At 42.9% G+C, this 23,237-nt stretch overlaps 3 protein-coding genes across 3 annotated transcripts; all 3 read left to right on the forward strand.

Annotated features, from left to right (window-relative positions):
- The first annotated feature begins 590 nt into the window (after positions 1–590).
- LOC142388983 (olfactory receptor 52D1-like) lies at positions 591–1,505 on the forward strand. Its single transcript, XM_075474533.1, has one exon. It carries the CDS (start codon positions 591–593, stop codon positions 1,503–1,505), a length of 915 nt encoding a protein of 304 aa, XP_075330648.1.
- A 4,112-nt stretch (positions 1,506–5,617) lies between these two features.
- LOC142388984 (olfactory receptor 6E1-like) lies at positions 5,618–6,544 on the forward strand. Its single transcript, XM_075474534.1, has one exon. It carries the CDS (start codon positions 5,618–5,620, stop codon positions 6,542–6,544), a length of 927 nt encoding a protein of 308 aa, XP_075330649.1.
- Positions 6,545–11,977: 5,433 nt separating this feature from the next.
- LOC142388986 (olfactory receptor 10A6-like) lies at positions 11,978–22,204 on the forward strand. The gene is made up of 3 exons (XM_075474535.1): positions 11,978–11,996; positions 13,158–13,815; positions 21,931–22,204. The coding sequence occupies exons 1-3, from the start codon at positions 11,978–11,980 to the stop codon at positions 22,202–22,204; spliced, it is 951 nt and encodes a 316-aa protein (XP_075330650.1).
- Positions 22,205–23,237: the final 1,033 nt, after the last annotated feature.

The following is a 23,237-nucleotide window of genomic DNA, read 5'->3' on the forward strand; positions in this document are numbered from 1 at the left end:
CTTCTTCCAAGACTTTGTTTACCCTAAGTGCTCCCCCTGCTGGGTCCCCAGCTGCTATTGCTTCTTCTAATCCAAATCCACTGACAGGACTTTACTGCCTCATCTGACACTTCCTTCACTATTTTCCTCACACTCTGTTCACTTAAAAAAACAGAGTGTGTTTGTAAAACATCACGACAGTCCCAATGAGTCCAGTGATCAGTCGTCTGTTTCTTGGTTATGCGACTCCACAGAAACTGTCTCTGGTGGATTAATACAGTTGTTTCTGCTGTGTGGTGTATAATGTATATTGTGATACGCCCACAGCATCAAACTGACATCATACGTCGCAACGTCTCTGTGTCGACTCTTTAAGAGAAGCAGCAGCAGCAGCTCTCTGCTCAGTTAGGCTGATTCACACTTTGACTCACTGCTACTGTTTGACATATTCGTCTCATTTAACAATTTGATTATGATTTTCTTTGATGTTAATATATGCTGTTTGTGTAGTTGAATGTTTATCTCTATAATTAGCTGAAAATAAGTTTAACTTTTCAATCATATGTGGAAATGAACATTGATTAATGCATTTAACAGATTTATGGATGAAAATGAATTCTACACAAGTTTTATATTTCACATTAAGTTCTTACTTTAACAAAGATTTGTTCACATACTTATTCTTCATGATCCTCACGTCTTTGTATCTTACAATAGTTGGTTCTAATGTTCTGCTCATCGTGGTTATCGGTATGAACAGGAGCTTACATGAACCCATGTACATGTTTCTGTGCAGCCTGTTTGTAAATGAGCTGTATGGTAGTTCAGGGTTGTTTCCATTCCTGCTGATTCAGCTCCTCTCTGACGTTCACACTGTTTCTGCTCCTCTTTGTTTCCTGCAGATCTTCTGTATTTACAGCTATGTGTCCATAGAATTTTCCATCTTGGCCGTCATGTCTTATGACAGATATCTTGCTATCTGTTATCCTCTGCAGTATAACACAATAATGACATTTCAGAGGGTAAAAGTTCTTACTGCAGTAGCCTGGTTACCCGCCTTACTTCTGATTGTGATTTTGACTTCTTTGAGTTTCTCTTTGCAGCTTTGTGGAAATATCATTAACAAAGTATATTGTGACAACTACTCTGTTGTTAAACTGGCCTGCGCTGACACTACAGTCAATAACATCTATGGACTTATGATCACAGCTATCATTGTTTTTGGTCCAGTCCTTTTAATTCTGTACTCATACATGAGGATCCTCAAAGTGTGTTTTTCTGGATCCAAACAGACCCGTCAGAAAGCTGTCAGTACCTGCATTCCTCACCTGGCTTCTCTGCTCAACTTCTCTTTTGGGGTTTGTTTTGAAGTGTCACAGAGCAGGTTTGATATGAGCAGAGTTCCAAGAATACTGCAAATACTTCTTTCTTTGTACTTTTTAACATGTCAGCCACTCTTTAATCCTGCACTGTATGGCCTAAATATGTCCAAAATACGCAGCAGATGTAAAAGTCTGTTTCTCTGAAATGTTGATTTGTTCTTATTGAATCATGATAAAAAAAAAACCCTGATATTTGACTGAAATGTACTTTGTAATTAAATGATATAAGAAAATAATTGCCTTGATGTTTCAATTTAAATAGATTACATTTAGAAAGTTTTTAGTCTCTTAAAGCCCTTCAAATGATTGAAAAATTCCAAATAAAACTTAGAATATTAAATATAAACTTTAATGGGCTGTTATCCGCCATATGTTGAGTCCAATCCATCTGCAGTTAAGTTACCCAAGTGATGAATGTCACATCTTTGTATCACAATACTTTAAATCATATTTGTACCTTTTAGGGGTAATGTCTGAAATTTTATTAAATTTTAGGGGTGGCAGTCCACCTCCTTGCCAGGGCCGAGGTGCCTTTGAGCAAGGCACCATACCCCCATGCTCCCCAGGTGCTGTGATTGGCTGCCCACCGCTCCAGTGTATGGCATTGTAGAAAAAAAAATAGAAAGATTCGTTAGTTTTTACATTATGAAGTGGCTAGGTGTTCCTAGATACTTCAGTACTGTGGCACTGTATGGGAAGGGCATACTCCAGCTCCCAGCATCTAGTCTAGTAGAGGAGTTTAAATGTACTAAAGTTAGGACAGAGCTCCTGTTAGCTGGGAGTAAAGATGTGGTAGTTAGTAAGGTGGTTCCAAACCCAACCAAGGGGAGGAAGTGGAAACCAAGAATGGCAGCTCAGGAGGCAGAAGCAACTCTTAGACATGCAGAGATTGTGGGTAATGTGCAAATAGGCCGGGGAGGCTTGAAGCTTGGCCCAGGAAAACCAGTGTGGAGTAGAGCAGGTCCCAAGGAGAAGAGAAAGCTAGTTGTTGAGCAGATTCGTAGACAGGAGGAAATGTTAAGGGGTGCAAAGGCAGTGGCTCAGGCTAAGCAGGGACGGTGGTTGAATTGGGAAGGTGTAGAAAAGAAAAAGCTTAGTTGGAAAGAACTGTGGAGTATGGAGGAAAGGAGTGTTAGATTTTTGATAGGGGCAACATATGATGTATTGCCAACTCCCCAGAACCTGAAACTCTGGGTAAATGGAGACCCGTTATGTTCGTTATGTTCAGGTACTGCAACTCTAAGGCATATTTTGTAAGGTTGTAAGGTTAGTCTGTCACAAGGCCGGTATACATGGCGACATGACCAAGTATTAAGAAGTTTAGCTGCAGGTATTGAAGAAAAACGAAGGCAGGTAAACTTAGGAGGGTCTAAGGTGAAGAGAGTGGCAATTCAGTTTGTTCAAGAGGGGGAGAAAGTTAAAAAGACGATAAGGAGGAAAGGCAGCTTGGAGGATGCTTGTGATTGGGAGATGCAGGTTGATTTAGGAAATAAGCTTGTTGTTCCCCAGGAGATAGCCTCTACAAATCTAAAGCCTGATATAGTCTTGTGGTCTAGAAGTAAAATGAGAGTCTGTTTCATAGAGCTGACTGTTCCTTGGGAGGAATAAGTAGCAGAAGCACATGAAAGGAAAAAGCTTAGGTATGTGGAGTTGGGGGCAGAAGCAGAGCAGCGAGGATGGAAGGTTAGAATCTCTCCAGTGGAAGTAGGATGTAGAGGATTTGTTGCAAAGTCTGTTGTTTCATTGTTGAGGGAGCTGGGTGTAAGTGGACAGAGTGTGAGGAAAATAGTGAAGGAAGTGTCAGATGAGGCAGTAAAGTCCAGTCAGTGGATTTGGATTGGAAGAAACAATAGCAGCTGGGGGCCCAGCAGGGGGGGCACTTAGGGTAAACAGACTTTTGGAAGAAGCAAAGAAGAAGTTCAAGATATTTAAGTGGAGGGTGGGGTCCATTTGAGCCTTTTGAAACCAGGCGGCCATTTTAGTTGAGTTGGCCTGTATGGCTTTGTTTCTGCTGGTATTTTTAGTGACTGTAGGACTGCTTAGGTGAGTTTCTCTGCTGAATCTGCTAGTGTGTCTTGTCCTGCCTCCACCTCTGGCACCCTCTATACTTTCATTACCCCCTACTCGAAACAGGGTTTGTATCCAAAAAAAACAAAAAAGATGGTTGTTGGGGTGTGAGGAGCAGTGATGGCTGGCATTAGGGGAGTAATTCTGGACGCCAGTGGTCAATGTCTAGCCCCCTGGAGGTGTCGTGGGCCCAACGAGACAAAACACTGATGAAAGGAGGTTCCCACCTGATGACCCCATGACATGTTGGTCAGCATTGCTCACTGGTTTATAGGGAGTATAGGGGAACTACAAAATTTCTGAAGAAGTTTTGATGGGTGCCAATCTACTGCCCACCCTATCAACAAATTGTTTAGTTCAGTTAAAGCTGAGAGTCTCTTGTCACATATAAACTTTGAATGATGTCTCTGTGATGTCGTATGGCTGAGTTATGAGGCCTCCAAAATAGGGCAGTTTTTGGTATTCTTGGCTCGTTAAGTACTTTTCAATCGATTTTCCTTTTTTGATCCTCTGTGAGGGCCTCTGTGAGGCCCAAAATCCATAGACAGGTGTGCTGTAGACAGCAATGTAATTTTTTTTTATCAAGGTCCTGTTTAAAATACAGCTTTTATGGCAATTTCAAAATGGCCTCTGTAAGTGCTTTTCAATGTATTTTCCCATTGCATTTTGAGTATTTTCAAACTTCCCCTTACTATCAGTTTAAAGGAGAAATGCAGATCAGATTTATAACATGAAGCTGTTATAACAGGGCATCCATCTTGGCTCTGCCCTCATCAGCAGTCTTAGAACAGAGCAGGCTACCAAGGCGTTGCTACGGAGACGGAACCAGCTGCGGCTCGTCTATGTTAGACAGAGAGCAAACTGACATATGTACACACACTATGGCTTCTTAAAATTAGACTACAATTTTGACTGAAGCCTACTGTCTCAAACAAACGGTCGCCGTTCGAAAAGTAAGTCTTATCCGAACAATTCTTTAACCGTCAGTGCCCCAATAGACGGCAGGAGACAGCGGGATAATTTTCATTCAGCTTCTATGTGTTTCTAGTTTTATATGGCAGTTTTAAAATAATTTTTCACATGAATTTGATGACTTTAGGCCGTTATAATGGAAATGGAGAGGCGACCTCTGGGCTCAGAGGCAATTTGTAAGAAATATATGAGGCAGAGCTCAATGAGTGTGACTTTGTGTGAAAGAGGACAAAAATACCTACGTTTTGAAGTAAAATTTGTCCAGATCGGGCAGATATTTTGGACGAGAGACATTTGTTCGAGGAATTGGTGCAGTATCAATTTTTGAGTGAGAAGCAGAGTGGGAGAGACACCTCAGCTGAGATGTAGTCTTCCTAATACGTAAACTGCCGTTGTGTCAAAGCTGTATAATGTATCAACAAACCCTTTGGTTCAGTTAAAGCTGAGAGTCTCCTGTCACATATGGACTTTGAATGAGGTCTGTGTTATGCTTTATGGCTGAGTTATAAGGCCTCTAAAATAGGCCATTTTCGCGCACAACAAGCACCAAAATGGGCTCATTACGTGCTTTTCAATGCATTTTTCCATCCACAATTTTCCCACTTTCTCCAAAATTCCTTTTGACTAATGAGAGCCAAATGTCACAGCACACCAATTGAGGTCGTTGCGCACACAGCGGTGTGCTTTTTATTCCAGACGGACCATCGCTGCTAGATTAGTAGTGCGCCAAAATTCACAACGGAAACGGAAGAAAAACAGTCCATTACAGGAGTAATATGTGTGTCTAATGTCTTCGGCGTTGGCACTCATAATTATTCACTGAGTTTGGTCCATTTTTTTTAAAAGCACAAAATTAAGTCAAGAATTCAAGCTAATTAAGTGTAAATCTTCATTTCCATCGATAGAGTTTGTTCTGCAAAGTTTGTTTTTATTTCAGGATGAACAGTTAACAGTAACTGTCCCTTTGATGATGGCAGCAGTCTGGTCCTGTGGGAGGAAACTGGAAGATTTAAAAGAAGCAGAGGCAGACTACCTGCTCACTTCACAGGAACTCTTCACATTAACTTCACATCTTATCTCTTCACACACCATGAATTGCAGTTTCTCTCCTGGTTACTCTGATTTTAACAGCAAAAGTAGGACGTAAACGTAGCATGAATGTCTCAGACAGTTCTTCCTGAGCACAGAGTGATTTTATTAAGGAGCAGCATGAGATAATGGTAAACTCTACTCAGGTTTCATATTTCACTCTTGGTGCTTATTTTGATACCAATCTGTTCACATACTTTTTCTTCATGATCATCATGTCTTTGTATCTTTTAATAGTTGGTTCTAATGTTCTGCTCATCGTGGTTATCGGTGTGAACAGGAGCTTACATGAACCCATGTACATGTTCCTGTGCAGCCTGTTTGTAAATGAGCTGTATGGTAGTTCAGGGCTGTTTCCATTCCTGCTGATTCAGATCCTCTCTGACGTTCACACTATTTCTGCTCCTCTCTGTTTCCTGCAGGTTTTCTGTTTGCACTCGTACGCCACTGTAGAATTTTTCACCTTGGCCGTCATGTCTTATGACAGATATCTTGCTATCTGTTATCCTCTGCAGTATAACACAATAATGACATTTCAGAGGGTAAAAGTTCTTACTGCAGTAGCCTGGTTACCCGCCTTACTTCTGATTGTAATTTTGACTTCTTTGAGTTTCTCTTTGCAGCTTTGTGGAAACATCATTAACAAAGTATATTGTGACAACTACTCTGTTGTTAAACTGGCCTGCGCTGACACTACAGTCAATAACATCTATGGACTTATGATCACAGCTATCATTGTTTTTGGTCCAGTCCTTTTAATTCTGTACTCATACATGAGGATCCTCAAAGTGTGTTTTTCTGGATCCAAACAGACCCGTCAGAAAGCTGTCAGTACCTGCGCTCCTCACCTGGCTTCTCTGCTCAACTTCTCTTTTGGGGTTTGTTTTGAAGTGTCACAGAGCAGGTTTGATATGAGCAGAGTTCCAAGAATACTGCAAATACTTCTTTCTTTGTACTTTTTAACATGTCAGCCACTCTTTAATCCTGCACTGTATGGCCTAAATATGTCCAAAATACGCAGCAGGTGTAAAAGTCTGTTTTCTCTGAAATGTTGATTTGTTCTTATTGAATCATGATAAAAAAAAATACTCTGATATTTGACTGAAATGTACTTGGTCTTTAAATTATATAACAAAATAATTGCCTTGATGTTTCAATTTCAAAATATTACATTTAGAAAGTTTTTAGTCTCGTAAAGCCCTTCAAATGAGTGAAAAATTCCAAATAAAACTTAGAATATTAACCTTGTAGCACCCAAGCATATGAATAATCATTGAAAAAAATCATTTCGGCATCTTTTTGGGTGGGAATAAACCAACATGTTTGGAAACCAAGTCATTCTGCAGATCGTTTGGCAGAAAAGGTTGTAGTGAAAGTTCACCAGTAACTGCTGCTACCACAATAAAATGTTTATAATAAACCTTTATTGAACATTCTTAATACAAAGTGCGGAACGCAACCATCATAAACTTTCCATTCAACAACAAATCAAACAGATTTCACAAATCTTTGTTGTGAAAAAGTGAAGCACATATAAAATGCAAAAATGTAATGTAAATAAAAATGTGCACATGAAGCTAATAAAGAAAAATCATAATAATACAATTTGGAGAGCTGACCTCCCATTAACGCTGTGAAAGGTGGACAAAGCAGAGCACACCAAACGAGAGCAGAACAAACTAGAACAGACCACCGCAGAGCAGAGTGTAATTCACTGAGCCAAGAAAATGATGCTGTGACAACTGTCGGCACATAAATGTAATGTAAAAAAATGTATGTAAATTAAAAAAAAACAACCAAATAATGTAATGTAAATAAAAATACAATGTAAATAAATAATGTAAATAAATAAAAAGCTTGTTGCATATCTGCAACTGTGGGTGCTGCAAGGTTAAAAACTGATGTATTATCATTTTCAAAGAAATGAAGTTAATGAGACAACACATGACACGTCTTAAATTTATCGTGTCTGGAATAAAAAAAGGTGAGAAAAAAGTGAGCAAAGTTGCAGAGAATGAAGCATCATAGCAGAGCAGCATTGCTGGGTCCAGATTCTTTGGTCGATTCTTTGGAGGCCTGAAGATCACCGGAGCTTACTCTGAGTTTTGTGCCTTCTACTAGAGTAGAAGGCACAAAACTGCTGCAGCATTAACTCTGACAGAGTTTGTTGAGGATGTTAACAAACATGCAAATAACCAAGTTAGCAGAAGCTCACTGATGGTGAAAAGAAACAAACCACCATACTGGAGAGTGAGCATCAGTGTGCAGGCTTCTCCACCGTCTGAAAACCGGTTTGGGACTCGTGATAAAAGCCTTTGAACAGTCTGACCTCTCTAAGGTTCTTTAACTTCTCACTGAACATCAGAAGTTCTGAAGTTTCTGCACTAACTTTCCTCTCAGCTGAACTTTCTGTAAAACCCACAGAGGCTGCTGATGCAAAGCTGGATCTGTGCATGTCAAAGGTCAGTCAACATGTTTGTCCCTGAGGTGTCTTCACATCGGCCACAGTTTCCTCTAATTCCCTCTGCGGCACATTAAAGTCGGAGCTGTTAACCAGAGAGACCAATCAGCATGAGTGGAGCTCAGCTGGGGTTTGGCTGCTTCACAGAGGGCATCACACACACCTCAGGGCTCATGGACACACACGTTTTCCAGAAATGATGACACCAACAGCAAACCTTACACAAACATTTTCTGACTCTTTGTCATAACTTTAAAGTTACCAGTCCACAGTGATTCTAAGCTGTCCTCAAACTAATGAAACACTCGGAAAAGTCACAAATCTGCTGATAAGCTCTGAGCTTCTATCTGAGACTGTAAAACTCCAAAGATTGAATCAGTAGAAGGGACATAAACCAAAGTAACCTGTTGAGTCTGTGGGCTCTATGGGCGCTAGCTCTCTGGGCTCTATGGGCGCTAGCTCTGTGGGCTCTATGGGCGCTGGCTCTGTGGGCTCTATGGGCGCTGGCTCTGTGGGCGCTGGCTCTGTGGGCTCTGTGGGCTCTATGGGCGCTGGCTCTGTGGGCTCTATGGGCGCTGGCTCTGTGGGCTCTATGGGCGCTGGTATTGTGGGCTCTATGGGCGCTGGCTCTGTGGGCTCTATGGGCGCTGGCTCTGTGGGCTCTTTGGGTGCTGGCTCTCTGGGCTCTATGGGCGCTGGCTCTCTGGGCTCTATGGGCGCTGGCTCTCTGGGCTCTATGGGCGCTGGCTCTCTGGGCTCTATGGGCGCTGGCTCTCTGGGCTCTATGGGCGCTGGCTCTCTGGGCTCTATGGGCGCTAGCTCTGTGGGCTCTATGGTCGCTGGTATTGTGGGCTCTCTGGGCTCTATGGGCGCTAGCTCTGTGGGCTCTATGGTCGCTGGTATTGTGGGCTCTATGGGCGCTGGCTCTCTGGGCGCTAGCTCTGTGGGCTCTATGGGCGCTGGCTCTGTGGGCTCTATGCGAGCTAGCTCTGTGGGCTCTATGGGCGCTGGCTCTGTGGGCTCTATGGGCGCTGGCTCTGTGGGCTCTATGGGCGCTGGCTCTCTGGGCTCTGTGGGCGCTGGCTCTCTGGGCTCAATGGGCGCTGGCTCTCTGGGCTCTATGGGCGCTGGCTCTCTGGGCTCTATGGGCGCTGGCTCTCTGGGCTCTATGGGCGCTGGCTCTGTGGGCTCTATGGGCGCTGGCTCTGTGGGCTCTATGAGCGCTGGCTCTCTGGGCTCTATGGGCGCCGGCTCTGTGGGCTCTATGGGCGCTGGCTCTGTGGGCTCTTTGGGCGCTGACTCTCTGGGCTCTATGGGCGCTGGCTCTGTGGGCTCTATGGGCGCTGGCTCTGTGGGCTCTTTGGGCGCTGGCTCTCTGGGCTCTATGGGCGCTGGCTCTCCTAGCTGGGGCTCAAGCTCTTTAGAGGAGTAAAAGCAAACTTGGTTTATTTACAAAAAATAGCAAAAGTCAAAACCAGGCGTGGCTGAGCCAGATGACGAAACTAGACTGTGGAACAAAACATGAGTATGACCTTGACAAAAACAAAAGACTTGACATGACATGAAAAACACCTAACATGGATTGACGTTACGTGGCGTGGCGTGAAGTGAAAGGTGAAATGATCTCACCATGAATGTGAGAAACCAGAGAGACTAAATAATGAGGGAACTGATGAAAGGCAAAGCAAGGCAATTTCATTTATAGAGCACAATTCATACACAGGGCAATTCAAAGTGCTTCACAGCTACATAAAATCACAAGAAGGCAATAAAATCATTACAAAGAAATAAAAAAATAAAATAAAGAAATAATAATAAAAATAATAATACAAAATAATAATAATTATTATTATTAAAAATCCATTAAAATAATCATTAGTTAATTAAAAAGTGAAGAGTGCAGATAAAATACTTTCAGGTGTCATATGCACAGCTAAATAGAACTGTTTTCAGCCTGGATTTAAACATTGTCAGACTGGATGCAGCTGAAGTGAATGAACTAATGACCTGAACATGGGGACTGAGGAACCAGAAACTGAGGGGAAAAATGGGAAAACTAACTACAAGACCTGAACTAAGAAAACTAAGGCATGAAATAAAATAAAACATGATAAAACACAAAACTAAGAACTCAAAACGTGGGGAAAACCCCATGGACATGACAGGATGGAGGGAGGGATGAAGGGTTGAAGGGATGGACAGAGGCAGGGATTAAGGGATGGATGGAGGGATGGATGGATGGACCATTAATCCAAAACTGTCTTTCTCTTCAGACATGGGACATGTTCCGTGCCTCAATTGTTGAGGCGGCTGACCGGAGCTGTGGCAGTAAGGTGGTCGGTGCCTGTCCTGGCAGCAATCCTCGAACCCGCTGGTGGACACCAGCCATGAGGGAAGCCGTCAAGCTGAAGAAGGAGTCCTATCGGCCTTTTTGGCCAGTGGGACTCTGGAAGCAGCTGATGGGTACCAACAGGCCAAGCAGAACGCAGCCTCTGCGGTTGCTGAGGCAAAAACTCGGGCTTGGGAGGAGTTCGGGGAGGTCATGGAGAACGACTTCCGGACGGCCTCGAAGAGATTCTGGCTCACAAGCGGTGCACCGTCAACACCTTTAAAAAAGGGGACCAGAGGGTGTGTTCCAACTATAGGGGGATCACACTCCTCAGTCTCCCTGGTAAGGTCTATTCAGGGGTACTGGAGAGGAAGATCCGCGTCTGGTCTAACAGAGCACATCTGTTCATTGAGCTCCACTGGCTACCCTCAGCCGCCCGCATCAGATTCAAGTCCCTGATGTTAGCCTACAGAGTCCTGAATGGAACAGCTTCCATCTACCTGAATGCTCTCGCAAAGGCTTACATCAGGACTCGGTCACTCTGGTCGTCAGATAATTGTCATCTAGCAGTGCCTGCACCACGCTTAAGACAATCCAGACTCGTCTAATGTGTCGTTCCACGATGGTAGAATGACCTACCGAGCGCTACCAGAACAGGGGCGTCCCTGAAAATCTTCAAGAATCTCTTGAAGACCCAGCTCTTCAGAGAGCATCTGCTATCCTGTACTTGCCTCTATACCTGCACTCTATTTCCATACTGTCCCCTCTTTCACCTCTGACAGGGTCTAACGAGTGGTTTCTTTGATGTTAGCTATAATCTTATATATCCTTTTTGTAAGTCGCTTTGGATAAAAGCATCTGCTAAATGCATAAACATAACAACTTCAGTTTGTCTGAATTTAGAAGCAGACCGTTCTGAGTCATCCAGGTCTTTATGTCTTTAAGACATGCTTGTAGACTGACCAACCTATTGGGTTCATCTGGTTTCATAGATAAGTACAGCTGAGTATCATCAGCATAGCAATGGAAATTTATGCCATGCTGTCTAATAATGTTACCTAATGGAAGCATGTATAAAGTGAAAAGAATCGGTCCAAGCACAGAACCCTGGGGAACTCCATGACTTACTCTGGTGTGTGAGGAAGATTCTTCATTTACAAGAACAAACTGAAATCTATCAGATAAATATGACTTAAACCAGCCTAATGCAGTTCCTTTAATCCCAATAACATGTTCAAGTCTGTGTAATAGTTTCTTTTGCTTTAATGAGCAACCAAGACCCCCAATATGAAGTATATTTTAAACCATGAACTTTGTTTACCATTATATCTTTTGTAATGAACCAGCCTGCAGTAAACAAATGATGCCCATAAACTATACTTAAGAATGTACTTGCTGATTAATTGTTTCACTTGTTTCCTACATGCTTTATATTATTTATATTATTAAGGGTCATGGGGGCCTGTCCCATCTACCTTCGGGTGTGAGAAGGTAGATCGTAACCTTGACGGGTACCAGTCCTACCGACTGTGATAATCATCATAAAGAATGACCTTTTGTCATTTGGAGAAGATTCTGAAGGCCATAATACAGTAATTCATTCAAGGTAAACACAAGAAACTTGTTCTAAAGAAAAAAATGGACCAGACTCAGTGAATAATTCCCTATAATATAGATCAGTGAGCAGTGCTGACCAACATGTCATTGGGGTCATCAGGTTGGAACCTCCTATCAACAGTGTTTCCTCTAGTTTGGCCCACGACACCTCCAGGGGGCTAGAGAGTGATCACTGGCGTCCCAGAGTCACTCCCCTAATGCCAGCCATCACTGCTCCTCACACCACAACAACCATCTTTTTTTTTTTTACAGCCACAAGCTACCTCTGCCTCTCACCAACAGCACACCAGTCACAGCGGGGTGGGGATGCAAACCCTGGTTCAGGTAAGGCAGGGGTGGGCAATTAATTTCTTCAGGGGTTCGCATGAAAAATCTGAAATGTGTTGGAGGGCTGAACCCAATAGGTTGGTCAGACTACAAGCATGTCTTAAAGACATAAAGACCTGGATGACTCAGAACTGTCTGCTTCTAAATTCAGACAAACTGAAGTCGTTATCTTTGGACCTGAGCGTTTCAGGGAGAAATTGTCTAGCTATATAGTTACTCTAGATGGTATTTCCTTGGTTTCTAGTTCTACAGTGAGGAACCTTGGAGTTATTTTTGACCAGAACTTATCATTTGACTCGCATATAAAACAGGTTTCTAGGACTGCCTTCTTTCATCTTCGTAATATTGTTAAAATCAGGAACATCTTGTCTCAGAGTGATGCAGAAAAACTGCTCCATGCATTTGTTACTTCAGGATTGGACTACTGTAATTCTTTATTATTGGGCTGTCCCACATATTCTCTGAAAAGCCTCCAGCTGATCCAAAATGCTGCCAGTTTGGGAGGCAGAGCCTTCAGTTATCAGGCCCCTCTCTGTGGAACCAGCTGCCAGTTTGGGAGGCAGAGCCTTCAGTTATCAGGCCCCTCTCTGTGGAACCAGCTGCCGGTTTGGGAGGCAGAGCCTTCAGTTATCAGGCCCCTCTCTTGTGGAATAAGCTGCCAGTAAATGTCCGGGAAGCAGACACCCTTTCCACTTTTAAGACCAGGCTTAAAACTTTCCTTTTTTATAAAGCTTATAGTTAGGGATGGCTCAGGTGATCCTGAAACATCCCATAGTTAAGCTGCTATAGGCCCAGACTGCTGGGGGCCTCATCTGTCACACCTTTCCTCACTTTACTCTCTTTATGTATGTGTGACATTATTTATCCTTTGAATGGTGTTACAGTGCCACCGCCGCCCCCTCCCCCCCTCCCTTCTGTGAATTGAATTGAATAGAATATTTCACCCTCGCTGCTTACTCTGATGTCGGCCCTTATAAATATCTGGTTTTCCTGTTTATCATGTGTTTGTACGCCCTGATCATCGGCTCTAATGTTCTGCTCATCGTGGTTATCGGTGTGAACAGGAGCTTACATGAACCCATGTACATGTTTCTGTGCAGCCTGTTTGTAAATGAGCTGTATGGTAGTTCAGGGCTGTTTCCATCCCTGCTGATTCAGATCCTCTCTGACGTTCACACTGTTTCTGCTCCTCTCTGCTTCCTGCAGGTTTTCTGCTTGTACACGTATGTGAACGTAGAGTTTTACAGTTTGGCCGTGATGTCCTATGACAGATACGTGGCCATCTGCCACCCGCTGCTGTACAGCTCACGGATGACCCTGCACAGGGTGGTCCGGCTGATCGTGTTCAGCTGGCTGCTGCCCGTTGTCGTGGTGACCGTCATGATCTCGCTGAACGCCTCCTTGCAGCTGTGCGGGAACGCGATCGACAGGCTTTTCTGCAACAACTACTACATGGTGAGGCTGGCGTGCGGCGACACCTCGGTGAACAACGTGTACGGACTCGTCTACACTTTCACCGTGCTCATCGGCCTCTCACTTCTGATCCTTTACACGTACCTGAGGATCCTCAGAGTGTGTTTTTCAGGCTCCAGGTGTTGTGGAGAAATTAGAGTCGAATCCCGCGTTGGTCAGCCGTCCATTGGGGAGTTTATTGAACAAACCGTCACAGCAAAACGTGCATTCAGAATGTACAAAATGTCCACCGTCTTCATTTTGTGACACCCCTTTTATACCGTTTTATCATAACAAGTGTACGTGGCCCTCTCTGGAGGCACCTAGCTTTCGCAGTTTATCATAAACACGCTCATTCTAACTATCAACAATATTCATATGAACCAGTCAACAAGGCCCAGGATGTAACTAGGCCAGAAATCATGAACATGTCATGACATCCTTCTCCCACATAGTCCCCCCTGAAATCACTTATCAGTGATTTAATAAAGAAATAATCTAAAATGAAAGAAAATCATCCCACATAGTTAATTAAGAATTAATTAACATAATCAACACTAAATTATTCTAATAATTCTACAATATCAATCAACGGAACCATTTTGAATACATGAAAAGGGATATATATATGTGTGTACTCGAATCACATTAAATGATTAAATTAAATTAAACGATATTGAATTCAACAACACTACAAGTTTTACATTGCCATCACACTTGTCCACTGTTCGCAGTGCATAGGTGCGAAAAACCCACCGGCTGCTACTTTCGTAACTCATGTTCTTATCTTGGGAAAATTCACCTACGGTTCTCTCGTAGTGTACCATGCCCATCTATACCACATATCCTGTGCTGCCTTAACCCATTTTCCACAGTTACACTGTTTTCCCGACTCCACCTGTGCATGTACACTCCGTCTGTTCTTGGATTAACATGATTATTCTATCCTGTAGTGCTAATGGTATCCAATCCCCCTAGACTTCCCCAAAAAATCTTTCTATTCTTACAACCATTGTGAACAACTCCTTCTGACCCAATCTGACATGATCTTACCAGATTCCCCCTTTGTCGTGGCGTCCAGAGGCGGTGATTTGGTCGTCTCCTCCACCGGACCCATGATCCACACTTCCTCACACTTCCTCACACTTACCCATACCTACTCATCCTTCCTCACACTTCCACCAACCTTTATTCCCACGTACTTAAATTCAAGCTTAGCAGATGCCTCTTCACGACTAGCTCTAGTGTGTATTGCTGGCAAAGTTCGTGGCGTGGCATGGTCTGAGTGGGTGTGTATTGTTGCATCATACTCATCTGACCCAGGCTGGCTACTTCCCTGCGGGGTGGCTTCATCATGGGACCCTTCCAGCCTCTCCTGTCTGCGGGATCCCGTCCAACATCTCCAGGCTTCGTTCTCCTGAGCCCATGCTGTCGGCCAACACCCACACCTGGATGCTCACAGTGTCAGAAATCTTAACCTCTTCCTTTTGTTCATCCTTTCCCTCGGACTTAACTCCGTCTGTGTCTTTAGTCCGAACCTTAGTGCAGTGATTCAAATGGTACCATGTGTTGCTACCTTCCACTTGAACTGCTGTTGACGTTGCTCGCACCATTGTGTACGGTCCTTTCCGTCTTGGCACAAGCCACTTCCTTCGGAGCACTTCGATGTGCACCTGGTCGCCTGGCACCACTGGCCTCTCAACCCGCTGTTCGAGACTCAAGTCTCTGAACTCCTCCTGTAGATAGATTGTTCTGTGGATTGCAGTTAATTGCTTCATGTAAGCTCTCCTCTCTGTTCACAACTGCTCAAGTGGGAACTGAGGTGCCGGCATGGGTCGACCCGTTAGCATTTTATGCGGTGTTAGTGCGTGACTCTATGAGTCTGCATAGGACATCTCATTAGTGCAAGCGGCAAAGCATCTAGTTAGTTTAGTTGCAGCATAGATTCAATTCAATTTCACTTTCCAGGTTCCATTGATCCTCTCATGCATCCCTTGACTCTGTGGATGATAAACGGCCCCACAGCGCTGCTTGATTCGCAGCTGCTGCAGAATGCCTCTTGCACTTTTATAAACAAACACTTAACCATTATTTGAGCTAATCTCTGATGGAATGACAAACAGATGAATCAATTCTCTTACCAAAAAAATTTACGACTATTTATCCAATATGTATGACCAATATCCTTGTGATGGCGCGACATCTGGCTCCAGTAACACCATTGGTGCCAAAACAGCAAGCTGGCACTTTGATGCTACTTTCGCTGCTTCATCAGCCGCGTTATTACCTTTACCGACCATTTTGTTACCTTTACGATTATTTGACACTGTATCACTGCCAATTTTCAATTTTCACGACTGCAATCCGCTCCTTCATTTGGACCTCATGTCGCACTGGACTTCCGTCTGACCTCCTGAACCCTCTCTGCTTCAAAACTGCTTCAAACAAATAGCAAATATCATGAGCATATGCAGAATCTGTGTATACATTCGTAACCTTACCTTTCACCAGTCAACATGCTTCCGTTAGTGCCTTCAGTTCAGCCAACTGTGCCGAACATGGCTGTTCACACTTCTCAGCTTTCACCGTCACAAAGTTTCCACCTTCCTGTTTCACAACTGCAAAACCTCATGATCACCCAAATGATCTCACAACATGAACCATATACAACATAAGTGACATCAGCCTGCACAAGTGGAGTTGCTTCTAAGTCAGGTCTCAGTTTAATGTATCTCACAGCTTCTGACACACGCTCATGTGGTTCTCCTTCCAGCTCACGTGGAATGACATCTGCAGGATCCGATGTAGCACACTTCTGTATTCTCACATCTGGACGTGTCAAAAGATGCACAACCTGCAAACATCCTGTCCAAGTCACAACATACCTACTCTGATTTATTAGTTCTGAAATCTTATGGTTTTTATTGGAGACATATAAGAAAAATGGCTTCTCATATTCTAGTGTTGCCCGTTTTGGATGACTTTTGCTAATTTCGTTTCAAATTTTCAAAGGCTAACTTAGCCTCGGTTGTCCTCTCCAGTTGTGCTTTCAACCTTTGATCTTTGGATTTTTCATGATTCCTTCCAGAGGAAGCGCATTTTATTGCATAATCCTCCCAAAAGAGGATCATACTTGTTGTATTTTAATCTTACTTATTTATTTTGGACATGGCGCTTTTCTTACTCCCTCCAAGTGGGATGGAGAGATATCAGTAATTCCCTATGGGCTAAATAGATACTCTAATTCAGACTATCAATGCTAAAATTTAAATTAGAAACTTTGTTCCGTTCAAATTTTAGAACTTCGTAATAGTGGCACATTTAAATTTTAAATTCAGAAACTTTGTTTTGTTCTGTCCTAGTAACAGTGACCTATTTAAATTCAAGTTTTAGAAACTTAGTAGTCGTGACACATTTAACTTAAAAACTTTGTTTTGTTTTGTAGTGATGACACACCTGAGGGCGGTTTTTAAACCCTTTTGAGTACGTTCGGTGTAAGTGTACTTCTTACCTCTATATGTCAATGTAAACCAATACTGGGATTCCTCTGCCAGAGGAACGCCTTGGACCTGCCGGGCCACTTGCTCCGCCCCCCAGGGACTGGCCACGGTCCTGCCGAACACTCGGGTTTCTCGGTGCTCTGGGACAGCTGTAAACAAAGTGTCCCCTCTCGCCACAGGCCCAACATGCCCCCGAGGACCTTCGTCCTCCAGGTGCACCTCTTCTTGACCTTTGACAGGGTCGACGATGGACTTGCCCCTGTGATGGCTGTTCAGCGGCCCCCGCTGTCATGGCCTCATCTCGTACTTCTTGCTTCGCTTGCAGTTCTTCTAACTGCAACCGTGCAAGTTCCCTTTGCATATCCTTCTCCTGCTACTTCCGTTTCAGTTCTTTTCTGTATTTGTTTACTGCATGCACCACGTGGTCTCGGAATTGTCCATGTGACATTGAATTCAACCCCACCACATCCTCCAGCCTCCCCTGAACTGGGGCAGGCAGAGCCTCTTTGATGGAAACTCTGAACAATGTCACCCACGCTGGGCTCTTCTCGATTTCTCCCTCAGACTCTTGTCTCCATTTCTGCAATTGTTGTGCAATGTACACAACCGGACTCTCTGTTCCTGACAGTGGTTCCCCCTTTAATGCTTCGAGGTCCACTCCCACAGGAAACTCAGCTCGTAACGCTCTCCAGAGTGCAGCTCGATATGCATTAAAGTCAGTTCCATCAGCTCGGTGGCTCAACATCCAGTCATTCTCACTGTGTCTCAAAATGCCCTCCATGGTAGAAGTTCCAAAACACAGTGCCCACACTGCCTTAATGTGTCCCACAGACAACAGTTTATGCACAGTCTCTTGTTCAAAAGCTCTTATCCATCTACTTGCACCTGTGTGAATGTCCGGCAGTCTGGCAACCAGCCCCCCTAGGACGAGCGTCTGCCACGGCACATACTGTCCCTGCGTCATTTCTATCAAACTCGGTGCTGACGCTGTTGGACTCTTATGTTCTTCAGAAGATGCCTTTTGAACTGGAGATGCCAGTTCGGGTGATTTTTGGTATTGTGGGAGCTGTCCCCTTGCCTGATCTGAATTACAGACGGCGTCTGGCTCAGGAGCTCCATGACTGCTTGATGTAGCTATTTGTGGTTCTGGACGTTCATGAGATATTTTGTGATCTTTTATTTCAGAATCTCCTTGTATGTTTGCTGCTCCTGGCAGTGTTGGATATAGCTCTGCATTTTCAAAGAAATGTAAAACTTTTAATTCAAGCTCTCTCTTTTCCTGTCTCTTTTTGCTTTTGTCCTTTGGTTTGTAAGCTTTAATCCTTTGTTCCATAATCTTACAGGTAGTTACATTGAAAGTGCCACCTTTTGGCCAGGGTGAGACGTTAATTTTTGTTCGTTTTTCCCATTTTAGAGATATCTTTTTAATATCTTTGGAATGTTCAGGATGTTTGGCGCTGATGATTATTGTTGGTGTTACATCCATTGTTTCACCTAGTTAGTTCCCTTCTATTGACTTTTGACTTTTCCTTTTTATTTACTTATCTATTTTCTAAATTTTCCTTATTTATTATTCGTATTCCCCCCTTTTTTTTTTTTTTTTTGAAAGTCAATTTAAATAAAACTAATTATTTAACTCTAATCAATGCTAAACAATGCTAGTTATTGCTAATCAATACTGTTGATTGCTAATCAATGCTAGCTAATTAGGATTTAAACCAATATTTGCCTTATTGCTATTGCTAATCAATGCTAATTGTCTCTCTGATCAATGCTAATTATGGCTAACGAAATGCTAACAAATGCTAACCAATGCTAACTATTGCTAATCAATACTAGCTTCCTTGTTGACCAATGCTAATTGAATGCTAATTATGCTATTCAACGCTAGTGATTGCTAATCAATGCTAATCAATGCTAAACAATGCTAGTTATTGCTAATCGATACTAATTATTGCTAATCAATACTTGCTGTATTGCTAATGCTACCCAATGTTAATTTATTGCTAATCGAAAGCTCAGTTAATGCTTACTCTGTATGAAGTGACTCAGGCTAAAGGCGTTGCCCCAACTTTTGCTCACATCCGGATGTTGCCGATCCAATCCACACACAATGTCCTCCACCAATCCAGATGATCCAATGTACGTCACAGCTACGTCAATTCTGACCAATGAAATAAATTTATTTATTTATTTATTTATTTTTTTTTTTGACCAATGAAATCTGAACACACCTCTAAATCTATCTCCAATGAAACACGTCTGAGACACGTAACTTCTAACCAATAAAATATGAACACCCCTCTAAGCCCGCCTCCAATGAACCACGTGAATTTCTAACAAATCAAATATGAACACACCATTACATCTACTTCCTAGACTGTTATTAACTCCTCCCAAGCATAACAATTGAACCAGACATAACAATTGAACCACACCCCAACTCAAAATGGCGTTTGTCACACTTTTTGTTACAAGTTAAGAAAAAGGAGGAAATACAAACTTTCAGCTGGACAGAGAAGAAATACAATTTAACACAGAAATAACAGTTGCACTATTCTTCACCTCGAAATGGCATTTGTTAAGAAAGAGACAGAAATACAATTTAACACGCTGTGGACAGGGAAACTACAAATCAAAAGATACAGAAACAATGCATAAGCGAAAAACTTTCTTTATCAGGAATGTCACATTCAACTTGACTAGAGACAGAACCTCTCCTCTAGAATTGCGAAACCCTCATTACTCGACTGATAACAACTCTGCAATTAGCACATTACCTAAAGAAAACTAATAATTATTACAGTTCAACCATAAATTGCCCCTGGAAGACACAAGGAAAGAAAATGTGATCACACACGAACATTTGCAGCAGCAGAAAACTCTCAAGGACAGAGCACCGGCCTCGTGAACGCGCAGCACCCTCTGTCCCCCTGAAAGCCAAAACACATTCACTCGCCTGTTAAGAATATAACTTTAGAAACTTAACACCAATCACAGCAGTATTCAATAATTCAATAATAACAAGATGCACGCAACGAAAATCCAGAATCTTAAAGAAATAAACACTCAGCGTTTAAAACTCACAGCACATTACTGCAACAGCTCCTTATCTCCCCAAGTTATTAATGTGGCAACTATAACAATTAAGCAAATTATAACAATGAGGCAAATTATAACAATGAAGCAAATCTGAGTTTAACTTAAAATGCTACGAATACTCAAAAGTCAAGGGATGATATGAGTCAGAACCTTTTTTCTTTTCTTCTCTTTCTTGATTCACACAAACATCAGATTTCACACACACATTGACAGACAACAGAGACCGGTCACACACACTCACACCAAGTCGGTCGATAAAAGTTTTGTCAGTCACCGTTCAAATCTTCACATTTTTAAATTATCAATTTCTTTCATTTAGACTTTTAATTTTTCAGGAGATGTTGGTGTCGGCAATATATGGAATACAAAATGTGTTTTCCCTACAAGCCTTGTGATATGGTCTCTGACCAAAGCAACAGATGCTGACGTGTACTTTACCAGCTTCGCTGTGACCTCTTAATAATAATCTCCTGTGGTCAATTTCATAACCGAATTTGAATTTTCTTCTCAAAATGTCTTTATACTGAGGTCTCGGATAACTCCAAAGAGTTCTAGGCAGATATATAAAATGATATAAACATATATACTTAAAATGTGCCCGTATAGAACTGGAATTGACTTTTTCGGAGTTTTCTTGAACTGCTCTTTTGATTCCACCTTCAAACTTTTATGTTCGCAAGTCAATCAATTACCAGCATTCGTCTACTCCTTGACTAGTGAAAATAATTTTCACATATATTAATGACTAATGCGAACCATAGTCCCACGGTAGCCCGAACCCCCCATGCATAAAAGGTCGGCCGTTGGCTTTATGACATCACTATGGACGAGTGATTTCCACCCTGCCCGCTCTAAAAGCGTATCTATTATTCCAGTTTAAACTCATCGATTTATTCCCTGCCCGAGCATTAGCGACTAGCCCTTCTTAATTACCACAAAAAAACAATACAACAACACAATAGCCCGACCAGCTGCTCACAGCTGTCTGCTTCACAAAACACGTCTCACATAAGCTGCTGTTTACCCAATTTTTATCTCAATTAAAACACTTGGCTCCCCTTGGCCCACAATTTCAACAATTACAGCAGCCCCCCTGCGCAGAAGTAAACAATGGAAGAGCTTACCGTGTGCAGGATCCGTCTCTCTCCTGTGTTCTTTTAAATTTGGGGAAGCCGGAAGAAGCCGTCAGCTGTGCTCCACTAACAGAGATCAACTGCGTAATGGTAGGAACAAAATCCCACCTGCCGGCTTGTTACAGCTGATGTCGGTTGTCGGGGCACAGAGGACACGCTCCGCCGGGATCCAGATGCAAAATCTCACGAATTCGGGGTCACCATTATGTTGTGGAGAAATTAGAGTCGAATCCCGCGTTGGTCAGCCGTCCATTGGGGAGTTTATTGAACAAACCGTCACAGCAAAACGTGCATTCAGAATGTACAAAATGTCCACCGTCTTCATCTTGTGACACCCCTTTTATACCGTTTTATCATAACAAGTGTACGTGGCCCTCTCTGGAGGCGCCTAGCTTTCGCAGTTTATCATAAACACGCTCATTCTAACTATCAACAATATTCATATGAACCAGTCAACAAGGCCCAGGATGTAACTAGGCCAGAAGTCATGAACATGTCATGACATCCTTCTCCCACACAGGCAGACCCGACAGAAGGCCGTCAGCACCTGCACGCCTCACCTGGCCTCCCTGCTACACTTCTCCTTCGCCTGCTTCTTTGAGATCTTAGAGAGCAGGTTCGACCTGAGCCACTTCCCCAGCATCCTGCGCATCCTCTTATCCACGTACTTCATCATCTGCCAGCCGCTCTTTAACCCCGTCATGTACGGACTCAGCCTGAGCAAAGTCCGACTCATGTGCAGGAATCTGTTCTCTGGGGGAGCTAAGCTGTTGGACCTGAACACATCTGGTTAGTCTGCACAGCTGCTTCAGAATGAAGTGTCGGGTGCTTCCAGCGTTTGTAAAGAAACGTTGAAAAAAAGTTTATTTGTAGCACATTTCATGTACAGAACAGTTCGAAGTGCTTCACCTAAAATAAAAGCATTGCAGCAGGGAGTGGAAGAACCCTGGAAAAAATCTAAATCTTACCAAGTATATTTGTCTCACTGAGTATCTAATTACACTTAATATGAGACACAACTGCCTAACAAGCACCATTTCAGCCAGATATAGGGACTTGTTTTAATACAATACATCTGGAATATCTTGTTAAGTGAAAAAGTCTTGAAAATATCTTGTTTTGAGTCGGATTTCACATGAAACAAGTTTTTGATTTCATTTGAAGAGGTTTTTAAGCTAATTTCAAGATCACTTTTAAATCAAAAGTCCTAAATATCACATTTTATTTCAAGAAATCTTGACAAGCCGATTTTTACTAGTTCCATTGGCAGATTTTTTGGCTTATTTCAAGCAAAAACATCTCGTATTTGTTGTTTTTTTACTTATTTTTGGAGGGGTATTTTTTCCAGTAATGCATTAAAAATACATAAAAGAATATAAAGAGAAACAAATAAAATCATTTAAATGAATTTAAAAACAAGCAACAGTCCAGATAAGTTCAAAGATATCGTGCAGATTTCATGCATAGACACATGAGAACAGAAATGTTTTTAACCTGGATTTAAAAATGTCTCCATTTGGTGAAAGTTTAATCTCCACTGGCAGTTTGTTCCACTTGTTTGCAGCATAACATATAAATATTATGGTCTGCTTATTATCTGGCTCTGTGGCCTCTATGAGCGCCAGCTCCGGCTCTCTGGCCTCTGTGGGCGCCAGCTCCGGCTCTCTGGCCTCTATGGGCGCCAGCTCCGGCTCTCTGGCCTCTATGGGCGCCAGCTCCGGCTCTCTGGCCTCTATGGGCGCCAGCTCCGGCTCTCTGGCCTCTATGGGCGCCAGCTCCGGCTCTCTGGCCTCTATGGGCGCCAGCTCCGGCTCTCTGGCCTCTATG

The sequence above is a fragment of the Odontesthes bonariensis genome, chromosome 9, assembly GCF_027942865.1.
Source record: "Odontesthes bonariensis isolate fOdoBon6 chromosome 9, fOdoBon6.hap1, whole genome shotgun sequence".
Classification (NCBI taxonomy): domain Eukaryota; kingdom Metazoa; phylum Chordata; class Actinopteri; order Atheriniformes; family Atherinopsidae; genus Odontesthes; species Odontesthes bonariensis.

What these genes read in the sequence shown, in the direction of transcription:
- LOC142388983 (XM_075474533.1), top strand. Translation starts at nt 591, where the DNA reads ATGAATTCTACACAAGTTTTATATTTCACATTAAGTTCTTACTTTAAC.
- LOC142388984 (XM_075474534.1), top strand. Translation starts at nt 5,618, where the DNA reads ATGGTAAACTCTACTCAGGTTTCATATTTCACTCTTGGTGCTTATTTT.
- LOC142388986 (XM_075474535.1), top strand. An exon ending in GTGTGTTTTTCAGGCTCCAG is followed by an intron (nt 13,816 to 21,930) that starts GTGTTGTGGAGA and finishes TCTCCCACACAG; the next exon opens with GCAGACCCGACAGAAGGCCG.